General features: G+C 36.3%; 3 protein-coding genes across 4 annotated transcripts; 2 read left to right on the top strand and 1 right to left on the bottom strand.

The window, feature by feature from the left end:
* The first annotated feature begins 1,293 nt into the window (after window positions 1–1,293).
* LOC125241008 (glutaredoxin-3) lies at window positions 1,294–3,462 on the top strand. The gene is made up of 4 exons (XM_048149274.1): window positions 1,294–1,558; window positions 1,979–2,147; window positions 2,677–2,945; window positions 3,217–3,462. The coding sequence occupies exons 1-4, from the start codon at window positions 1,509–1,511 to the stop codon at window positions 3,392–3,394; spliced, it is 666 nt and encodes a 221-aa protein (XP_048005231.1). The 5' UTR covers window positions 1,294–1,508; the 3' UTR covers window positions 3,395–3,462.
* A 520-nt stretch (window positions 3,463–3,982) lies between these two features.
* Window positions 3,983–10,075, top strand: LOC125237354 (golgin-45). 2 transcript variants are annotated; one of them, XM_048144367.1, is made up of 6 exons: window positions 3,983–4,159; window positions 4,649–5,154; window positions 5,439–5,576; window positions 5,786–5,847; window positions 6,844–7,228; window positions 9,612–10,075. In XM_048144367.1, exons 2-6 carry the CDS (start codon window positions 4,654–4,656, stop codon window positions 9,753–9,755), a joined length of 1,230 nt encoding a protein of 409 aa, XP_048000324.1. In that variant the 5' UTR covers window positions 3,983–4,159; window positions 4,649–4,653; the 3' UTR covers window positions 9,756–10,075. The 2 variants fall into 2 exon arrangements, with proteins under 2 accessions (XP_048000324.1, XP_048000315.1); XM_048144358.1 differs by having other exon boundaries at window positions 3,983–4,248.
* Window positions 10,076–11,864: 1,789 nt separating this feature from the next.
* On the bottom strand, window positions 11,865–15,244 carry LOC125237374 (protein CREG1). The gene is made up of 6 exons (XM_048144388.1): window positions 15,104–15,244; window positions 14,766–14,957; window positions 14,280–14,434; window positions 13,622–13,741; window positions 13,138–13,219; window positions 11,865–12,263 (listed from the first exon to the last, which is right to left on the bottom strand). Exons 2-6 carry the CDS (start codon window positions 14,944–14,946, stop codon window positions 12,100–12,102), a joined length of 702 nt encoding a protein of 233 aa, XP_048000345.1. The 5' UTR covers window positions 14,947–14,957; window positions 15,104–15,244; the 3' UTR covers window positions 11,865–12,099.
* Window positions 15,245–19,312: the final 4,068 nt, after the last annotated feature.

Below are 19,312 nucleotides of genomic sequence, written 5' to 3'. Positions count from 1 at the left end.
AACAACGTGAAGTTCGATAAATGTCAAGGAGTGAAGTTAGCTGATTAACAAAATTGACAAATGAAATATGGAGATTACAGGTAAGGAGCAAAAGCTTTAAGTATCATAAGTGCACATAATATAAAAGAAAAGATAGGTGGCGCTGCAATCGCAGGTACATAAGGGCCCGCTCAGACGGGCGACAAAGTCGCTCGACGACTTTTTTGTCTCTGTCGTCACTCCTTGCGACAATTTCCAAGGTGCGCACACGGGAACGATAGCGACGCAATCACAGACTACTAAGAAGATTCTACGGACGCAACTTTTTCTTTTTTCATGAAATTGAGAGCCTATCCAAAAAAAATGTTTGGTACTTCAGAATGAGTGTTTAAAAGTTATGATGAACTGGTTAGAATTTTACAACCCGACATCATTTTCTCAATATTGTCGGAATATTCTATTAAATTCTTGTCATATTCCTCTACTTCTTCAATTAAACGACAGATATTAATGTCGACTTCAACAAGCGGCATTTAAAATTATATTTTTTTCGAATAATAACATACGTTCGCCCAGGCGGTTGAGTGATAACTGTCAAAATGACAACCGACCGGCGACTATTTTGTCGCCGTGTGCGCACTTGCATTGAAACCAATAGGGAAGGAGACAGTTGCGTCGCAGGCTTGTCGCCGAACCCGCAGACAAAATAGTTGCGTCGCAACGTGTGCGCACTTTCATACTAGCCCATAGACCGATCGCCGCAGACAAAAAAGTTGCGTCGCCCGTCTGCGCGGGCCCTAAGAGTTTGACAATCTCTTAGCTTTCTCGGTAGTGACCCTGCCTACGGAGCAAGAGGTCCCGGGTTCAAATCATGATGAGAGCTTTTTTACTAATATGTTTTCCTATTTATTTTATTTTTTTAATATGCAAAAATATTTTGTTTTGCTACAACTTTTCGAAATTTCATTCGCAAGACTTACAACATTACCCAAGAATCCTAAGATGAGGCAAACAATGTAAAAAGGGCTTAAGTTGACATATTTGTATAAAATAAAACAATAACTAAAAACAATTAAAATACACAAAAAGAAAATTAAAATTAATAAAAAAGAATAAACAAATCTTTGTCAAACAAGTCTGTCAGTAAATAAGAACAAAGAAAACTATATGTATCCTTTTCTTTAGGGTGCTAGAGAAAAGGATACCTATAGTTTTCTTTGTTCTTATTTACTCACAGAATTGTTTGACAGAGCTTCGACAGTTGTTTTCCTTTCCCCTTTTCCGCCTCTATTCTCCCGGAAAAAAATTTTCGAGTTTTGACAATTTGTCATCCGTCACCGTCACGTAGTCTTTTCTGTTTGGTTGTGTTGTTGTTCTTTAAATTTAATTCGAAGGAACTAGAAGTTATTTCATGAATGCAATTATTCTATTCTGAGTGATACATAAGCTCCAAAAGTGCTAGAAGCCGCAGTGCATATTTATTGATCTGCGCTTGTTCTCCGGTCTTACAGAAGTAACCTAATTTTAAAATGTCTGTTACCAATGTTGATTCTGCGGAAAACTTCCAAAATTTGATAAGGTTAGTGGTTAATTCTGAAACACAACTTCTATGACAGATTATTTCCATGTGATTATTCGACAATTAAATTATATTCATCGTGACCTTTGATGCCAGGTTAGGTTATTTTCTAGAAACCGAACATTTTCTTAAGATTTATTACTACTACACTGTATGTAAAACAAACTACATTGTATGTAAAACATAAATTTTGCGTAAGAAACTTCTATTGTGTCAGGTGACGTTTTTATGATAACTCCTGGAGGTCAAGATCAAACCATGCTTCACCATTATGTAAACATCTAACATGATTAACATGAATATGACAGTATCTGCAAAACTCAATGGTTTTTCGTTATAAACATACTTAGATCCCCTGCTTAGTTGTTAGTAGTTAATGTATGGTATGCTAGGTACTATGTATTTTTAATTTATTTGCAGATCTCCTACATTGACAGTAGCCCATTTTTCAGCCGAATGGGCAGACCAATGTGGCCAAGTCACAGAGGTGCTCAAAGAACTTTCTAAAATTCCAGAAATCCAAGGTAGTGGAGCTAAGTTCTGTGTTTGTGATGCTGAGAACCTATCTGAAATCTCATTATCTTATAAGGTATTTATATTTATGTGTGTGTTTAGTAAAACATCCCACTTTGTCAGTTACCATTAAGGTGAGATTTACTTGTATCTTTATATGAATAAACTGACAAAGCGGCTTTATAGCAATTAACAAAGTGGGATGTTTCCCCGTGCACACTCACATTTTATCATGCGCGGATCCAAGGGGCGGGTCATGGGGGTCATGACCCCCCCCCCTGGAGCCTAGGTTGGCCATAGAAATAGACCACATGACCCTTCCCTGGGGCCTGGGCCTTTACCACGTGTGTCCCCCTGGGCACGAAGCTGGATCCGTGCTTGCATTTTATGTAAATTACAAATTCATGTTTCATACTCTGTAACATATAACATTTTGTTGTATGCAAATTTATTATAATATATTATGAATGGAATAAAGATACTACATTAGCTCCAAATAATAATTATTTGAGCAACATTAAATATTTCAGCAACAAAACTCCTCTAATATGTCTATGAATTTTTTATACATAACAAAATTTGTTAAATATTAAATTGTGTTTTAGGTTGATTCAGTACCAACTGTAATTTTATTCAAAAATGGATCACAAGTGGACAGAGTGGATGGTGCAGACGCCGCACAAATTACTTCAAAGGTAAAGGCTCACAGCCTCGGGAAGGCAGCTCCAGCTATCACAACACCACAACAGCCATTGGAGGAGAGGCTCAAGGCACTGATCAATAAACATAATGTAATGGTATTCATGAAAGGCAACAGAGAGACACCTAGATGTGGATTCAGCAGGACCTTGATTCAGATTCTGAATGGAACGGGGTATGTAGTTGGTCCTATTCATTTGAATTATCTTTGGCTATAAAACTGTAATGAAATGGACTATTTAACAAAGGAAAATTTTCACTGCCCAAAAATGGTACTTCTCTTTCATCTATAAAGTTTACAATATTCCATTACCAGTATTGGACTTGACTAGATAACCTGCTTGATAAATAACAATCGCTATTAAATAGTGATCAAATTAGGTTGGCGATAAAAGTAAATCGACAAATAAATGATATCTTATCATGACATATTGTTTACATTTCAGGGTTCAATATGGCACTTTTGATATACTGACTGACGAGGAAGTTCGCCAAGGCCTAAAAGAGTACTCTGATTGGCCAACTTACCCCCAACTTTATGTCAAAGGTGAACTGGTTGGGGGGCTAGATATTATCAAAGAACTGCAAGCCAGTGGAGAGTTAGATGCCACTCTGAAAGCTTGAATGTTGGTTGTTTGCTAGTTGGTTCAATTGGTTGGATTTTATTTATTTAAATAAAGCTTTTAATAAAATTATGTTTTTTTTTTAAATATAAATATAATGAACAGACATAATCACAGTAGTACTTGTCCACGGTTTTAGGTACATCGAGTCAGGTGAGTCAAACTGTGGCATGAACTGGCGCCCTGCGGTATTTTCGGAAACTCTGACCAATTTAACCTTCAATAAAATATTATACTCCCGTCTTAAATGCCGGCATCGCACCTCCAACCCTTCTGGTGTTTCCGATGTCCATGGGCAGCAATGATCGCATACCCCAGAAGACCTGTGTACTTCTTGGCCACCAATATAAAAATAAGACGAGACTCATTCACAAAGAAAAATGTTTAAACTTTAAACCGTATGTTTTAAGAGACTGACTGATTTTTTGTTTTCATGGTGAACTTTTTAACAGTGTTTAAATAATAGACTTAAACAGCATAGGATATTTACTTGTGGTTAAGTTGGTGGCATTGAGTGTCAGTGTGACATAAAAGTGACAATGAAATGAAAACTTCCTATATTTCATTTCTTTACGTGTTCTTTACAAGGCCCAATGTTTTTAAGACGATATTCGTTTCTTCACCTGTACATAATAAGTTTGTAAAATTCTTGATGTTGTGGAAGTGAAATAGTGGGTTGTGTTTAATTATAACTAAATTCAATATTACTATCATATCACTTTTTGTCCACGGCAGAAAATTAACTAGTTTGTGTAACATTCATTAAGTAAGCCAAGTGTTAAAAATTTAATTTACTTCTCTTTTCTACTGTAACTATTTCTTACTCCATGGACGAATTAACCCCTTTCCATCCTAGTAAGTAAACCTTGTGATTCGAATGTATTTGCCTGCTTCAGATTAGAAGAACGAAGACAAGCTACGAAAAGGACATATACCTATGATGATGATGATTATACTTACTTTCTAAGCTATTATTAAGTTATTTAAGACTTTTTGTTTATTATTATCAACCTATTTCCAATTCCTTCTTTGTTATTGAGCTGAAATTTAGCATTCTTCTTTAATTTCATGATTGCTACTTAAAGTAGAGAGCCTATTACATTTGACCTTCATTTTAAAATACCTTAGGAACTATCTTACTTGGTTGCACATTGCATTGCATAAGTTTATCTTAATAAATATGAGGAAAATGTTTCCTTTTGTCTATTATTTGCGTGACCTACTAGTTACTCTTTTTTTTTCACACAATTTACAGAAATTATGAGTAAAACAAGGACTGCAGGCGATGGCATGGAATCAGATGCAACTACCTCCGAGGCTGTGCCAAAAGTTCCTGGGAAGCCCACTATTAGAACCGGAAGCAAAGAGACCCTTCTCCCAGGCCGGCTCATCCAGGTTTACCCCACCAGTGTGGTTAGAGCTGAAAAGAAAAGGCCACAACTTCATTCTAAAAGCCCTAAATTTGTTCCTTATGAGCCTTACCCAGCGGCTGTGAAGCCTATAGTGCCTCAAACTGTTTCTAAATCTAAGAAATCTAAAAACAACATGGACATCAATGTACTTATATCCCAGATGTCACAAATGGACACAAAATTGAATGAGTTTAAGCCGAGACCCAAGTTGACATCCTCTAGTTCACTAGATCCTGCAGTGGTGGATACTGACAAACATAACCCTGAGAAAGCTGAAATGCAGGCTACTATTGACAAACTTTTGCATGAAAATGATTGTTTGAAGGAGCAGCTGAAACAGCAAGTTCAGGTATTTTTTTTATATACATAATAAATGTATTTTTGTAAAAATTCTAAATATTCGCTAATTTCAAATTAAATTTTACACTGATTATATTTTGACCACTTCCTGTTGTGCAGTGCTACAAATGTTTAACCTTACATTTTTTGTACAGTTTTGATGGGGAGAATTGCTGTGGGTTTTGGTTCTTGTATCCTGATGTAATTATAACTTCTTGTCATAAGTGCCTATTTTTAAACATTAAGACCTTATGTTATTAAATTAATATAAGAAATATTTGGTTTTAAATACAGGTTAACAAAGAATTAAAAACAATGCTTGTGGCATCCATGGGTGAAGACTTGGAGATCCAGGTGCAATCCCTCAATGAAGATAAGAAGCATTTGGCCAATGCCTTGCTGAACTCTGCTCAGCACTTGTCAACCCATCAAGTAAGCATTTTGATATTCCTTATATTAAAGTTGTCTATATACCTACTAATAGATTGAGAATGACAACAAACCCTTCTAAAGTTCAGCCATTCAAAATCGAACTTAATAAATCTTACAGGTAGGAGTTAGTAGGTTGAAACTTTATTTTGTGTAATGTAGGCAATTAGTATTGTTGACAGAAATTATTGCATTTTATTTTTTACTTACAGGAGCAAACAGAATGGTTAGCAGGGCAATGTGAAGTTTGGAGAAGCAAATTCCTTGCTAGCAGGTAAAACTCTGACCGCCAACTGATGCGCAACTTCAATCTAATTTCATTTATTGCATAGCCATGAACATATTTACATACACTACCGTCAAAAAGTTTAAGACCAAACACGATATATGCAAATAATCAACATTTCTTGAAGTTCCTATGAGAATATTACTTTTCAGTACCTATGTACAACCGACAAAATAAAGCGTATAACAATTTTTAAAAAGGGATCATAATAAGAAATAAAAGCTAAACGTTTTTCTCATCGAAAAATCCTCCTCGACGCTTTTTCACTTCCGAGCAGATTCTTGGCATTCTTGCTATAAGTTTGTGTAGCGTTTCTTGGCTAATGGATTTCCACTCGTATTGCAGTATCTCCCATAGAGCTGTTGCAGATGTCGGACATTGTCTTCGGACTCTACGGTCGAGTTCATCCCATAAAAGTTCGATCGGGTTAAGGTCTGGGGATTGCGGTGGCCAAATCATATTTTTTAACACACCTTGGCGTTCTTTATTGACTGTGTAGCTTCTACAGATCTTTGCTAAGTGTTTGGGATCGTTGTCTTCTTGCAGAACAAATAGGTTGCCGATCAATATAATAAGATTACGTTGTTTTCTATTGATTACAAATTTAGTTTGATGATTTTTAGAAGGGTTTATAACAATAACACTGAACATTGTGTTTGGTCTTAAACTTTTCGACGGTAGTGTCATAAGGTAGAGGTACAAGTAGGCAATTCATGATACCCTGTTAGGGCACACAATATTTACTATAGGTATCTAACTTAATATCTAACAGTAACAGAACTAATGAATATTAAAAATAAAAATAAAATGTAATCATTACAATAATAAAATTTAAAATTCGGTATAAAATATCAGATGCATAACATTCCGTGCATACATTTTCTTTTTGCATTCACATTCAGACAAGTTTCATAAGAGATAGATCAGATGGTTTAATTAAATATTAAATAGTCCAAGTCACTAACTAAAAAATACCTCTTTCAGTCTTATGGTAGAAGAGCTAGCGAACTGGAAGAAAGTCCTCAACGAAAAAACCGTAAATTTACAACAAGCGATAAAGCAACTGCTAGATGAGAGGTGCAGAACCAGAGACATGATGTTATGCACCTATAAAAACCTCTACAGCCTCCACGAGAAGTGGCTAGAAAACATCGCCATTTCAGAATATGTTGGCAATAATAAAGTATATAACCAACCAATTGGTAACCTCAATTTAAACACTACAATACCACACTCTTCAAATATAATCGATTTGGCGCTGGTGAATTTAAAATTATCGGAGAATGTTAGCGGTTCCAATGAGAAGCCCGATATCAGCTATCTTGATAATTTACCGGCCGAGACGGATGGCGAGAAACATGCTGAGAATGTGAGTTGTCATTTGTGTCGCTTAACTTCAAAACTGGGTAAATCCATTCTGCTATAAGGTTGATTATCTTTCAGATCATATTATATTTTTTATATATTCAACCTTAAAGGAGAATGGATTTACCCAGGTTTGAAGTTAAGCGACACATTTATTATCATTGTTTTGTAGTATGTGTAGGCATAGATTAAATATAAGTGTTGCTTAACTTCAAAACTGGGTAAATCCATTTTGCTGTAAGGTTGATTATCTTTCAGATCATATTATATTTTTTATATACATATTCGTGTGTGTGTGGATTGAGTGAGCACCTTCCGAAAATAAAAAAAAAATATGCTGATCATTTAGTAAAAGTTCTAAAACAATTGTAAAACGAATCTCTGAATTTGTAAAAAGATAAATCAAAAGATACAGCCATTAACATGTGCTCACTCAGTTCTCACAAAATACCAACGAAAACAGTGAATATATTCATTTAACATATAATATTTATATACTAACATTTAGTAAAAAATAGGCCAACCTACCTCTATAAATATTAGATCACCTAGTAACGTATTAAATTTTTTACAAATAGTTTCTTATGCTCACTCAATCCACACACTTTTGAAAAGCCGAATTTTGATGAAAAACATAAGATTTAGACCGCTATTATATGTGTATAGTTTAGTAAAAGTGAAATGGGAATTTGTAAAATACAAAACGAACCACTAACGTGTCAGGTTTTTTTATAATAAATTTTTGTAAGTGCTCACTCAGTCCACACGTTTTGAGAAAGTTAAAAATGTAAATATCTTACGATTTGTAGCACCTAAGACACTCGAAAGTACTTCAACATTTAGTAAAAATTTTTACTAAATATCCACCATCTAATATTTTATATTCGTTGTCTGGTTTTAAAGATATTCAGACATAACTTTTCTCATACAAATGTATCAAGTAGGGTGACCACACTATGTCGGCTCCTGATTTTCCCCACCTTCCCATTGTCATATTGAGATTGGAGAGTTTCGTTCAATTTTGATAATAGTTTACCGGATTTGTAAGTGGGAGCGAGAAAAGAATAACTATTTCTCGCTCCCACTTACAAATCCGGTACGCTCATCTGTTAGCGCGATTAGATTACCAGGTTCTGGTTTCTTACTAGTGAAGTATTCTTTGTTTCTTACCAATTATCATTCATGTCCTTTTTAATGCATGCATGTCGATATGGTTATTATCCTGACGTCGATAAAAATTACACAATACACATCATCACTAGGCCAAGATAATAACCTAAAAACAGTTTGCAGATGGATAATTAATATGGTATTAGTTTAATATTATCAAAATTGAACGAACGAAACTCCCCAATCTCAATATGACAATGGGAAGGTGGGGAAAATCAGGAGCCGACATAGTGTAGTCACCCTACTTGATACATTTGTATGAGAAAAACTATGTCTGAATATCTTTAAAACCAGACAACGAATATAAAATATTAGATGGTGGATATTTAGTAAAAATTTTTACTAAATGTTGAAGTACTTTCGAGTGTCTTAGGTGCTACAAATCGTAATATATTTACATTTTTAACTTTCTCAAAACGTGTGGACTGAGTGAGCACTTACAAAAATTTATTATAAAAAAACCTGACACGTTAGTGGTTCGTTTTGTATTTTACAAATTCCCATTTCACTTTTACTAAACTATACACATATAATAGCGGTCTAAATCTTATGTTTTTCATCAAAATTCGGCTTTTCAAAAGTGTGTGGATTGAGTGAGCATAAGAAACTATTTGTAAAAAATTTAATACGTCACTAGGTGATCTAATATTTATAGAGGTAGGTTGGCCTATTTTTTACTAAATGTTAGTATATAAATATTATATGTTAAATGAATATATTCACTGTTTTCGTTGGTAGTTTGTGAGAACTGAGTGAGCACATGTTAATGGCTGTATCTTTTGATTTATCTTTTTACAAATTCAGAGATTCGTTTTACAATTGTTTTAGAACTTTTACTAAATGATCAGCATATTTTTTTTTATTTTCGGAAGGTGCTCACTCAATCCACACACACACTACATATTCAACCTTGAAACAGATTGGATTTACCCAGGTTTGAAGTTAAGCGACACATAAGATCATACCATCCCATACATTAAAATGCGACCGTCTAAGAACGCGCATACACTACACCACTCATAGATGCCACAAAAAATGTCTTGTTGCCATCGATTAATGGTTATTACAAGTATAATCGAAATCTACAAGACATTTTTTTTGTGGCGCTATCTATGTGTGGTATAGTGTATGCGCGTTCTTAGGCAGACGCATTTTATGATCTTCTTATATTTAATCTATGGTGTAGGATAGGATGACTTACCTACACTTTGTTTCAGATAATGGCGATGCCCCTAGAAGTGAAGAAGGTGAGTGAAGAGCCTGTGAACGCGCTGGTGCACCACGCTTACACCAGCAGCAATAGCACTCCAAGACCTATAGCCTCGTGCGTGCACTGCAACGGCAAAGTCCAGTTACTCTAAGCTTGAGTAGAGAAAACATCGCTAGAGGTTCGAAAATCCAGTTTGTAGCCTTGCTAGTTATACTTACCTACTATCTGTACCAAGGGCGGATCCACGCACGGTCACGTGGTAAGACCCAGGCCCCAGGGGGGGGTCACGTGGTCTATTTGTATGGCCAACCTAGGCTCCAGGGGCGAGATCATGAGCTCCATGACTTCCCACACTCCCTGGATCCGCGCATGATCTGTACAGTCACCGGCAATAATATGAAGTCTGCAAAAATATCTGTCACAAACTTATTTTTAGAGCCATAACAGCGTGTTAGATATTTACTCAGCCTTTTTTAGGGTTCCGTAGTCAACTAGGAACCCTTATAGTTTCGCCATGTCTGTCTGTCCGTCCGTCCGTCCGTCCGTCCGTCCGTCCGTCCGCGGATAATCTCAGTAACCGTTAGCACTAGAAAGCTGAAATTTGGTACCAATATGTATATCAATCACGCCAACAAAGTGCAAAAATAAAAAGTGGAAAAAAATGTTTCGTTAGGGCACCCCCCCTACATGTAAAGTGGGGGCTGATATTTTTTTTCATTCCAACCCCAACGTGTGATATATCGTTGGATAGGTATTAAAAAATGAATAAGGGTTTACTAATATCGTTTTTTGATAATATTAATAGTTTCGGAAATAATCGCTCCTAAAGGAAAAAAAGTGCGTCCCCCCCTCTAACTTTTGAACCATATGTTTAAAAAATATGAAAAAAATCACAAAAGTAGAACTTTATGAATACTTTCTAGGAAAATTGTTTTGAACTTGATAGGTTCAGTAGTTTTTGAGAAAAATACGGAAAACTACGGAACCCTACACTGAGCGTGGCCCGACACGCTCTTGGCCGGTTTTTTGTACAATATTATTGCCAGTGACTATAGGTAGAATATCGTTGTCGTCAAAATACCAATGGCTTATGATTATGAATTTAAAACCGTTAATGGAGAGATTAATTCCTTCCTTCCTTCTCTAGAAAGGTACCATAATGTCGCTTGTCGCAGTAACAGGTAAACTTTCTTAATTCACACGATAATTATATGGTAAGCTACAATGTGGTACCTTTTACTTAAGAATGTCACAATCAAATTAATCTAAAAACAAGTCGAAGAATTCCTTTGTTGCTGAAGCAAGGTAATGACACTTTATGACTGCAACAGAATTGAAATTAGATATAAGATATCCCAAAAATAATATGTTGAGATTTTACCATGCCTGAGTCGCACAAAAATTATATATAGATACATATTTATATCAATTTAATAAAACATGATTCAACGATAAATTATAGAATTCAAATCACCCCAAATTTCCACCATTCAACTCGACTTTGACTATATGTATCTAGGTTTTAAAAAAAGGGATGCATACTGTGCGATGCGAAGATATATATGAAATTAGAAATTACGTCGGTACCTGGTAAATACCAGGTACCGACGTAAGTAAATACTTACTATTAACATTTTAGATTTTAAGTAGGTAAATAGCTTGGAAAATATAACAAGTTCTATATTTTGTTACCTGAACTGTGTGTTGTAAAAGCATAATAATAGTTATTTGTTATACAAGGGGGCAAAGTTGTATTTTAACGCCGAGTGTGGAATTGAAAAACGAGCAAGTGAAAGGATTCTATAGTTGAACCACGAGCGAAGCGAGTGGTTCGAGAATAGAATCCTGAACTTGCGTTTATCACTGCTTCCAGTAGTTCCACAGGTGGTAAATCATCTTTATTACTAGATTCACCTACTTTTATCAATTTTAAAGCAGATAATTTGACTTTATTCAATGTCAAATTACTTTACCCACTAGTGGATAAAATGCGTTTTTACCCGCTGGTATTAAAGGACAAAACACGTGTTTCTGAGCTAGTGAGGGGAAAAAAATATTTAAAGGCAATACTTCGTATTTAACTCTATTCTTATTTTCTATGCTTGTTGGTGTTATTTTTTAGTCGGTTGTTAACGATGTCTAACATCGATTAATACGAAAAACAATCAGATTAAACTATTAATTATAAAAGCAATTAGGTGGTTGAGATAGAAGTAATAGCTTGTTATATAAATATTAAGTAGGTAATTAAAACATTGGCTTATTGCCCAACACGGGTGAATGCCAAATGGTGCTTTTATTTCGTTATTTACAAGTGTACCATTCCAATTGTATATTTAACAATCTTATTTAAATAAAAAACAATTGATCAAAAAACTTTTTTATTTCAAATTTCTTATAAAAATAACCTTCTAGATCCATTTCCATAATATCACATTTTGTTACATTATATTACTTATAATATTTAAAGTACTACGTATCAGTAGATTACTTTTCTAAATCTTAACGGAGATTAAGGACAATTGACTTCTTGGTGTGTTAGCGATTTGTGTGTAGTTGTATGCGAGATAATCCTTAACAGGGATATATTTGGCACCTCCAAAGTAGTCCACCATTGCTATTTGGGCAATCTTCAGCTTCGCAACGAACCAGTCGTGATCTGTAACAGATAGTTTATAAACATACTTAACCCTTAACCCTATGAACTGGACCCTTATCGCGTGCGGCGCGGATTTTCTGCCGGATGCACCAAGATTGACATTGGACTGCAGCGTCAGTTGACGTCTTTAGCGGTGAAAGTGTTATCACGATACACTAGAGACAAAAAAACTGAATCCTCACTTGTATAAAAATCAAGCAATGGACTCATAAAACTAAACCATTTCTTCCATAATCCTTCAACTCGCCAAATAAATATAACTGATTCCTTTTAAAGTGGTGAAATAAGTTGATTCGCCAATATTCGGCTTGCGGTCAACACACTTTTGAAGGTGACTTACGTATTAAGACGCAAACACGATATTTGTATGATCTCCTTGCTTTTATGAAATGATGTGTGATGTAATGATCCGTAACGACCTTTTTTGTAATGCATGCGTAACATGCGTTCAATATATGTATAGCTTCGTATTTCATTCGACTTATTTCTACACATGCAACATGCCGTAAGAAATCTAGCTTGTAAGTGATTCCAATAAATCTAAAAATTATTGCTTAAATCATAATTGGACTATGATTTAATTCATTGCACGAATTTTATATAAGCTTTGGGGGACAACCTCGACTAGGGGTTATTTCAATTAATTGAAATATATTTTTATTTATTTATTTCATAGCGAATTGTATAATTAGTAAGAATGGAACGTGAGGGCGGGTGAGCAGAGTATAATGTATACGTGCCACGCTTGAGACATTGCGCGCGTTTCATTAGCCGAGCAACCTGCCTCGACTGAGACACGTGTAGAAAAATGCCTCGCTTACACAGGCCATTTATTACGGTTAGGTATAGAATATAGATACGTTATTATACATACCAGGAGGGAAGTCGGCCATCGCCGGATGTCGCTCAAACAAGGCGCCTTTCGCGAAAGTGTACTCCGGGGTGCCCTCCTTGACCTGTCGATAATATTGCGATGAGACAATCTATTATCCAACAAGTACCTACTAGAATAATAGAAAATAGACAGTACCTATTCAGATGAATACTAAAGTGGTATAGGTATTAGATCACTTTCGGCCTAAAGAATGTGGTTTTCTTCCTAGGCAGCACAGTATGATTTATCAGTCACATACATGGACAATAGAATTTTAACCTTTCAATGACTAATCTTTAGATATTTTAAAATTCTTAGCTTTTTGAAGCATATTATTTAAATTGAAGCAAAATTGGGCAAAATTGGGCTTCTAGGTGGGCTTAGAATAGTAAGTCCTAGAGAAAATAGTAAATAGCTCAGAATATATTATTTTTATCAACTTATAGAAGACATAAATGCTGTGCACTATAATAAATATACTTGCCTTCTTCATGATACCTGAAAGCATTAGTCTGGTGCAGCGAGGGTCTTCAGGGTCCCACTGCTGGCTCTCACAGTATCTTGTTTCCTCTAAGCTCACAAGCACTGTTGCCCGGTTGTTTTTCTACAAAAAGATTGGAAGTAAAATACAAGGAAACTGGGAAATCAATAGATAGGTTTTTGAATAGACAAAAAAACATTTTCAGAAAAGACCTACTTCAATGATTAATTTTAAATAACCTACTACCTAATTCAATAAATAATTAAACAATCTTCAGTAGTTCTACAAATATTAATATAGATTTATTTTTGATTTCATTCAATTATAAAACAAAACAAATTCCATGCTATTTGTTGCTATGCTGGTTTGCAACAGGATAACTAATATAGTATCCACCGGAAATGAGACTAAGGAAAAACTTTATGTATTTATTAATATTAACTGAAAAAAACTTTGTATTAGGATAGCCTAATACAAAAAAAAAATTAAAAACTAAAAGTAACTCCAAAACTATTAGTAATATTAATCTATTGATATCTGGTTCTAATAATGTCTAATAAGAATTAAAATTGTCTGAGAAAAATATATAAATTACTTAAAAAAATACTTTTTTAATGAGTTAATGGTAATATTAGAAATGAAACAATAAAGTATAATTTACCGATAAATCCTTATCAGTAAAATCTAGTGGTGACATGTAGAAATAAGGAATGCCAGTTGAGTTTTTAATGTCTCCATCTGCGATGGATTTCACATTTGTGAATGGAAATCCTTCAATAGCAGGCAATGTTGATACAGTTGCGATTGAGGCCCAATCTGAAAAGGAATTGATTTGCATAATTTAGTTACTAATTATACTTAATGAACCAGAATGTATTTAATTTCAATATATTATGACCATTGGCCCGTTTCTCGAAAGGTACAAGCCTTGTATTACAAGTGTGTTTACAACCATTACAATACATTTTGTAATACAAGGCTTGTACCTTTTGAGAAAGGGGCCCCTGGTGTATACTTTTAGGAATATGTATTGTAAGAAATCAAATGAGTAAACATAGACAATAGCAATATAGGTACTTTAAATGAGTAAAGCGAATAACAATAAGACAGAAAATTCCAAGATCCAGAGAAAATCTTGTAATAATACCTGCATTATGAAGTGTGTATCTGGCCATGGCAATAAGCTCAGTATGTGGAGGAGGATTAGAACCATATTTATATGGTTTACGAGTAGGGATCTCATTCGCAGCTTCCCGTGCTGTCCATTTGCAGTTTACATAGAGATTCAGCACACACAGTGTCACGTACAAAAACAGCGCGAGCTTCATTATATTGTTAACTGAAAGTTAAAGATCGAATGTTTAAACTTTTGCTTTAATTACAAGCAAAATTGCACTGAAATTAATGCTAAAAACTATGATAGTTCGACGACGCACAGTTAACTTTTTAAGATTTAATTTTGTAGCTAACCAACACAATTTATACCTCAAGTTAAGTTGAAATAGAGAATAAACCGATTTGCTAAGCACGTGTGTTGTTAATTAAGTAAACCGAAACACTGAGCCGTAAAAAATATGCGAAGTCATACAGCTAAAAGTCGAGCTCAACTTGTCGCGCTATATATTTTTTTTTTTTTTTTTTTTTTTTTTTTTTTTTTTTTTTTTTTTTTTTTTGCTTTGGCTTTTACTCCCTGCCAATTTGCACAGGGTGAATTTGCCAATGTCAGTGTTGGCTTGGTGTTATCGTAGCTTTGACTTTCACACGTGAGGAGAATGTTCGGTATTTTTATTTTTTTTTATTTTTTATGAAGGATGTGAAGGGAAAACCTAAAACAAAACATTTGTTATGAACGTCACTGACAAACACATGACAACACTTACACAAATTGATTAGCGAAGAAGCGGGAAGCGGATGACAGAATGTTAGTAATGCCAACATGAGGGAAATGAAAGAAAAGAAAACCATATTATATGTATAATAGGAATAAATGAAGTAATAGAATATTATAGATGAGAGTGAGAATGAATTTACGTTATTTATAGTTTAATGTTATTTGTTTGTAAATATTTAATTAGGATAGAAGTTAAGGTCGAATCCATGTAACAAAGTAGCGAGCTAAAGCATATAGGTCGTGGTACACTTTCGGGCAATACATCGTACAGTGAGTAGCTACACATTGAACAAGAAAAGAAGATGTGATCCAAGTTACCCTCCTCTTGCCCGCATTGGCATAATGAGTTCGCGCGGACACCAATCATAGCCAGAAATAACGGAGTGCATACTTTTCCCAATCGCAACCGGCAAATTGTGGATATAACCCATTTAGGAGAATTACGAAAACGATAGAACCACGGCTTCCGAGTGATACGAGGTTGCACACATCCATAGTGCTTGCCCGTCTGCAATTTCGAGATATCCCATTGCTCCTGCCATGTGGCAAACATGTCTGCGAGTGCGCCACTCAAAAGGTCAGTACTGTAAATTACCGATTTCACTGAACCAATGTCGATAGCTTGCCTTGCCCATGTATCAACCATCTCATTGCCATTAATGCCACAGTGGCTAGGAATCCAACTCAGAACTATGGTTAGACCCTTTGACTCACACCTGCGAAGTACGGTTTTGATTTCTAAAATCAAAGGGAACTTTATTTTCATTTTAAATTGGTTGCCAATTATAGCCTGCAGGCAACTTTTACTATCAGTAAAAATAATAGCTTTACTAATGTTGTGTGTCTCTGCATATTTGACAGCCTCAAGGATAGCAACTGCTTCGCCTGTAAAAATTGAAGATTGTGGAGGACATTTAAATGGGAGAGCTATATTGTATCGAGGAATCCACACTGCTGCTCCCACGCAACTGGTCGCATCCATCTTGGAAGCGTCAGTAAACATCGGTAAGTAATTTGACCATTTTTCTAAAAATTTATTGAATTTATTGTTTGCTCCTGGATCATTTTTGAAAATGCCTATATCTAATATTACTTTAGGAGTATATATAAGGGTTTCAAATGCTACTTCAAATATGGGATTAGTACCGGATTTATATAAATTGGGGTAGATATTAATTAATTTGGAAAAAGATATTACTGTTCTTGGGAAAACTTTAAAAGTCCAATATCTGTTTTCAGTGACCTCCAGCGCCAGCGGCCACAAGCGTGGAAGCATCAAGTGGCTATAGTATGAGCTGCTCTTGATTAAGAATCTGTCCGCAAGATACTGTCTGCGGAGAGCCAGTGGAGGGTCAACACTTTCTACCTGCATGCCATTCTTCGGAGAACACCTCATAGCGCCAAGTATAATCCTCAAGCATTTTGCCTGGATGAGGTCTAGTTTGTCAAGGCCATCCTTATTGCAAGGTTCCATTAAAAGTGACCCATAATCTATATGACTGCGTATGATGGCATTATATAGTAACTTCTGGCAATAAGGATGAGAACCCCACCACACCCCGGACAGTGCTCGTAGTATGTTGATATTTTTTTCACATTTACCTATTATGTATTTGTGGTGCAGAGTGCCAGACATTTTATGGTCCAAAATAACACCTAGAAACTTTACAGACTCCTTACTCGGAATTCTGACACCATCATAGTATACTTCAGTTGTTGGCATGTTCCTTCTGCGGCTAAATGTAACAGTACAACTCTTTGTCGGAGATAGAGTAAGCCCATGGTCACCGAGCCAATCCCCAAGGTAACCCAGAGCCGTGTTCAGACTAGCAGTTGCTTTATCCATTGACTTTGCCATCGTATATAAGACAAGATCATCAGCGTACTGCAAGATGTTACAGAAGGATAAGACAGATTGTTCTAAGTCATATGTGTATATGTTGTAAAGAAGGGGGCTGAGTACCGATCCTTGAGGGAGACCTCTCCACAAAGTCCGAGGAGGACAATAGGAGTTGCCTTGTCTAATTTTGATAGACCTGCCCATGAATAGCGAGGTGACAATGTGTACAATCTTCGCGGGAATGCTCAGTTGTAGCATTTTAGCCCTGAGCACCGGAAGAAGCACATTGTCATATGCAGCAGAGATGTCGAGGAAACATCCCAGCAGATATTCGTTTTTTGATAAAGTAAGTCTAATATCACTCGTTAAAATGTTTAGGCTATCCATAGTGCTACGCCCCTTTCGGAAACCGAACTGTGTGTCTGCTAAAATTCCATTGTTTTCCACAAACCATTCAAGCCTATTTTTAACCAAGTGTTCTAATATCTTTCCCATTGTTGCAGAAAGAGCGATTGGTCGATAGGAATTAGCCTCGTCTGGGTTTTTAGACGGCTTTAGGATAGGTATGACTACCTGGGACTTCCAATCTGCTGGAACCTCTCCTGTGTTAAAGGCATGGTTTATGATGCCAAGCAGATATTCCTGTCCGGGAGTATTTAGCTTAGACAGGAAACAATATGGAATCCCATCCTCTCCAGGTGAAGTATTCCTTAAACCATTAATTACCAGGTTAAGCTCTGAAAATGAGAAGGGCTGGTCGAGAGAACAGGAGGAACGTGGCAGCGGGGGGATATCAAACAGGACGCCTCAGGGACAGTTGGCGGGGCAAGCCTATCTGCGAATTCTGCCATCCAGGGGGAATCTATTGTTGGTTTAGATTCTGGATTAAATGAACCCCTAAATCTCTTAATATTTCGCCATACAAGAGATGGAGGGGTTCTAGGAGATAGGCTCTCGCAGAACCCCTTCCAGCCCCTCTTTTTAGCCTTTGCTAAGAAACGTTTTGTATGAGCCGAAACTTTTTTAAAAGTAATGTAATCGTCCAAATTACCGGATTCATTGAAGAGGCGCTCCGCATCGTTTCTTTTTTGATGGCAGTCGTGCAATCTGCATTCCACCATGGGGGGAAGGAATTTTAACCCTGGCAGGCTTCTTTTTCGGGATAAATTTGTCGGCAGCTTCCAAAATGATATTTTTGAAGTACGTATACTTTCCCTCTTGGTCCATCTCAGTGGGGTTCCTCTCTTTGATACTCTCTTCGACAAAAAAAGCATAATTGGGCCAGTCTGCTGACTGTATTTTGTATTTCAGCAGCGGCTCTGGCGGTGGTGAAGGGAGGATCGACGTTGGTTTAGTGATAATTATCGGAAAATGATCACTACCATATGATTGGCGCAAAACCCTCCACGATAACAAGGACGATAGGTTCGGCGAACATACAGTCAGATCCAGAACAGATTGGGGGTTCTGACCTGGGTAAACCCGATGCGTGGGGGTACCGTCGTTAATGACTCCCACGTTAATGTCATCAAATAAATCCAGCAGAGCTGTTGAAAAAGCATCGGAATGGTATGATCCCCAAGAGATATTGTGGCAATTGAAGTCTCCTAGAATTACCAGAGGGTGTGGTACAGATGAGAGAATAGAATGCAATTCGTCTATATCAACTACCTCAGTATGGGGTATATATACAGAGATGAAATTAATGCCCATAACCTTTGCAGCTACGGCATTAATCCCATCCGAGTGGGGAGGGATAGAAATTTGAGAAAATGGGTAACAATGTTTAATCAATAACGCACATCCAGCACGTCCGTCACTACGGTCCTCCCGGAGGCACGAGAACCCCGGTACTCTAAAAAGAGCCCCGGGACGTAACCATGTCTCCGAGATGGCCGCAACGGACACAGCATGATCATTGATCAACTGGGTAAGTTCTGGTTTCTTTGGGATGATACTCCGA

This window comes from Leguminivora glycinivorella, chromosome 2, assembly GCF_023078275.1.
Source record: "Leguminivora glycinivorella isolate SPB_JAAS2020 chromosome 2, LegGlyc_1.1, whole genome shotgun sequence".
Lineage (NCBI taxonomy): Eukaryota > Metazoa > Arthropoda > Insecta > Lepidoptera > Tortricidae > Leguminivora > Leguminivora glycinivorella.
Note: the sequence above shows the minus strand (reverse complement) of the source record. Positions and strands in the feature narration are given on the sequence as shown.

What these genes read in the sequence shown, in the direction of transcription:
- LOC125241008 (XM_048149274.1), top strand. Translation starts at nt 1,509, where the DNA reads ATGTCTGTTACCAATGTTGATTCTGCGGAAAACTTCCAAAATTTGATA. An exon ending in AACTTCCAAAATTTGATAAG is followed by an intron (nt 1,559 to 1,978) that starts GTTAGTGGTTAA and finishes ATTTATTTGCAG; the next exon opens with ATCTCCTACATTGACAGTAG. An exon ending in AAATCTCATTATCTTATAAG is followed by an intron (nt 2,148 to 2,676) that starts GTATTTATATTT and finishes ATTGTGTTTTAG; the next exon opens with GTTGATTCAGTACCAACTGT.
- LOC125237374 (XM_048144388.1), bottom strand. Translation starts at nt 14,946, where the DNA reads ATGAAGCTCGCGCTGTTTTTGTACGTGACACTGTGTGTGCTGAATCTC. An exon ending in TTTCAGGTATCATGAAGAAG is followed by an intron (nt 13,220 to 13,621) that starts GCAAGTATATTT and finishes TATTATCGACAG; the next exon opens with GTCAAGGAGGGCACCCCGGA. An exon ending in GATGGCCGACTTCCCTCCTG is followed by an intron (nt 12,264 to 13,137) that starts GTATGTATAATA and finishes TATCTGTTACAG; the next exon opens with ATCACGACTGGTTCGTTGCG.
- LOC125237354 (XM_048144358.1), top strand. Translation starts at nt 4,221, where the DNA reads ATGGACGAATTAACCCCTTTCCATCCTA. An exon ending in AGCACTTGTCAACCCATCAA is followed by an intron (nt 5,577 to 5,785) that starts GTAAGCATTTTG and finishes TTTTACTTACAG; the next exon opens with GAGCAAACAGAATGGTTAGC. An exon ending in AGCAAATTCCTTGCTAGCAG is followed by an intron (nt 5,848 to 6,843) that starts GTAAAACTCTGA and finishes TACCTCTTTCAG; the next exon opens with TCTTATGGTAGAAGAGCTAG.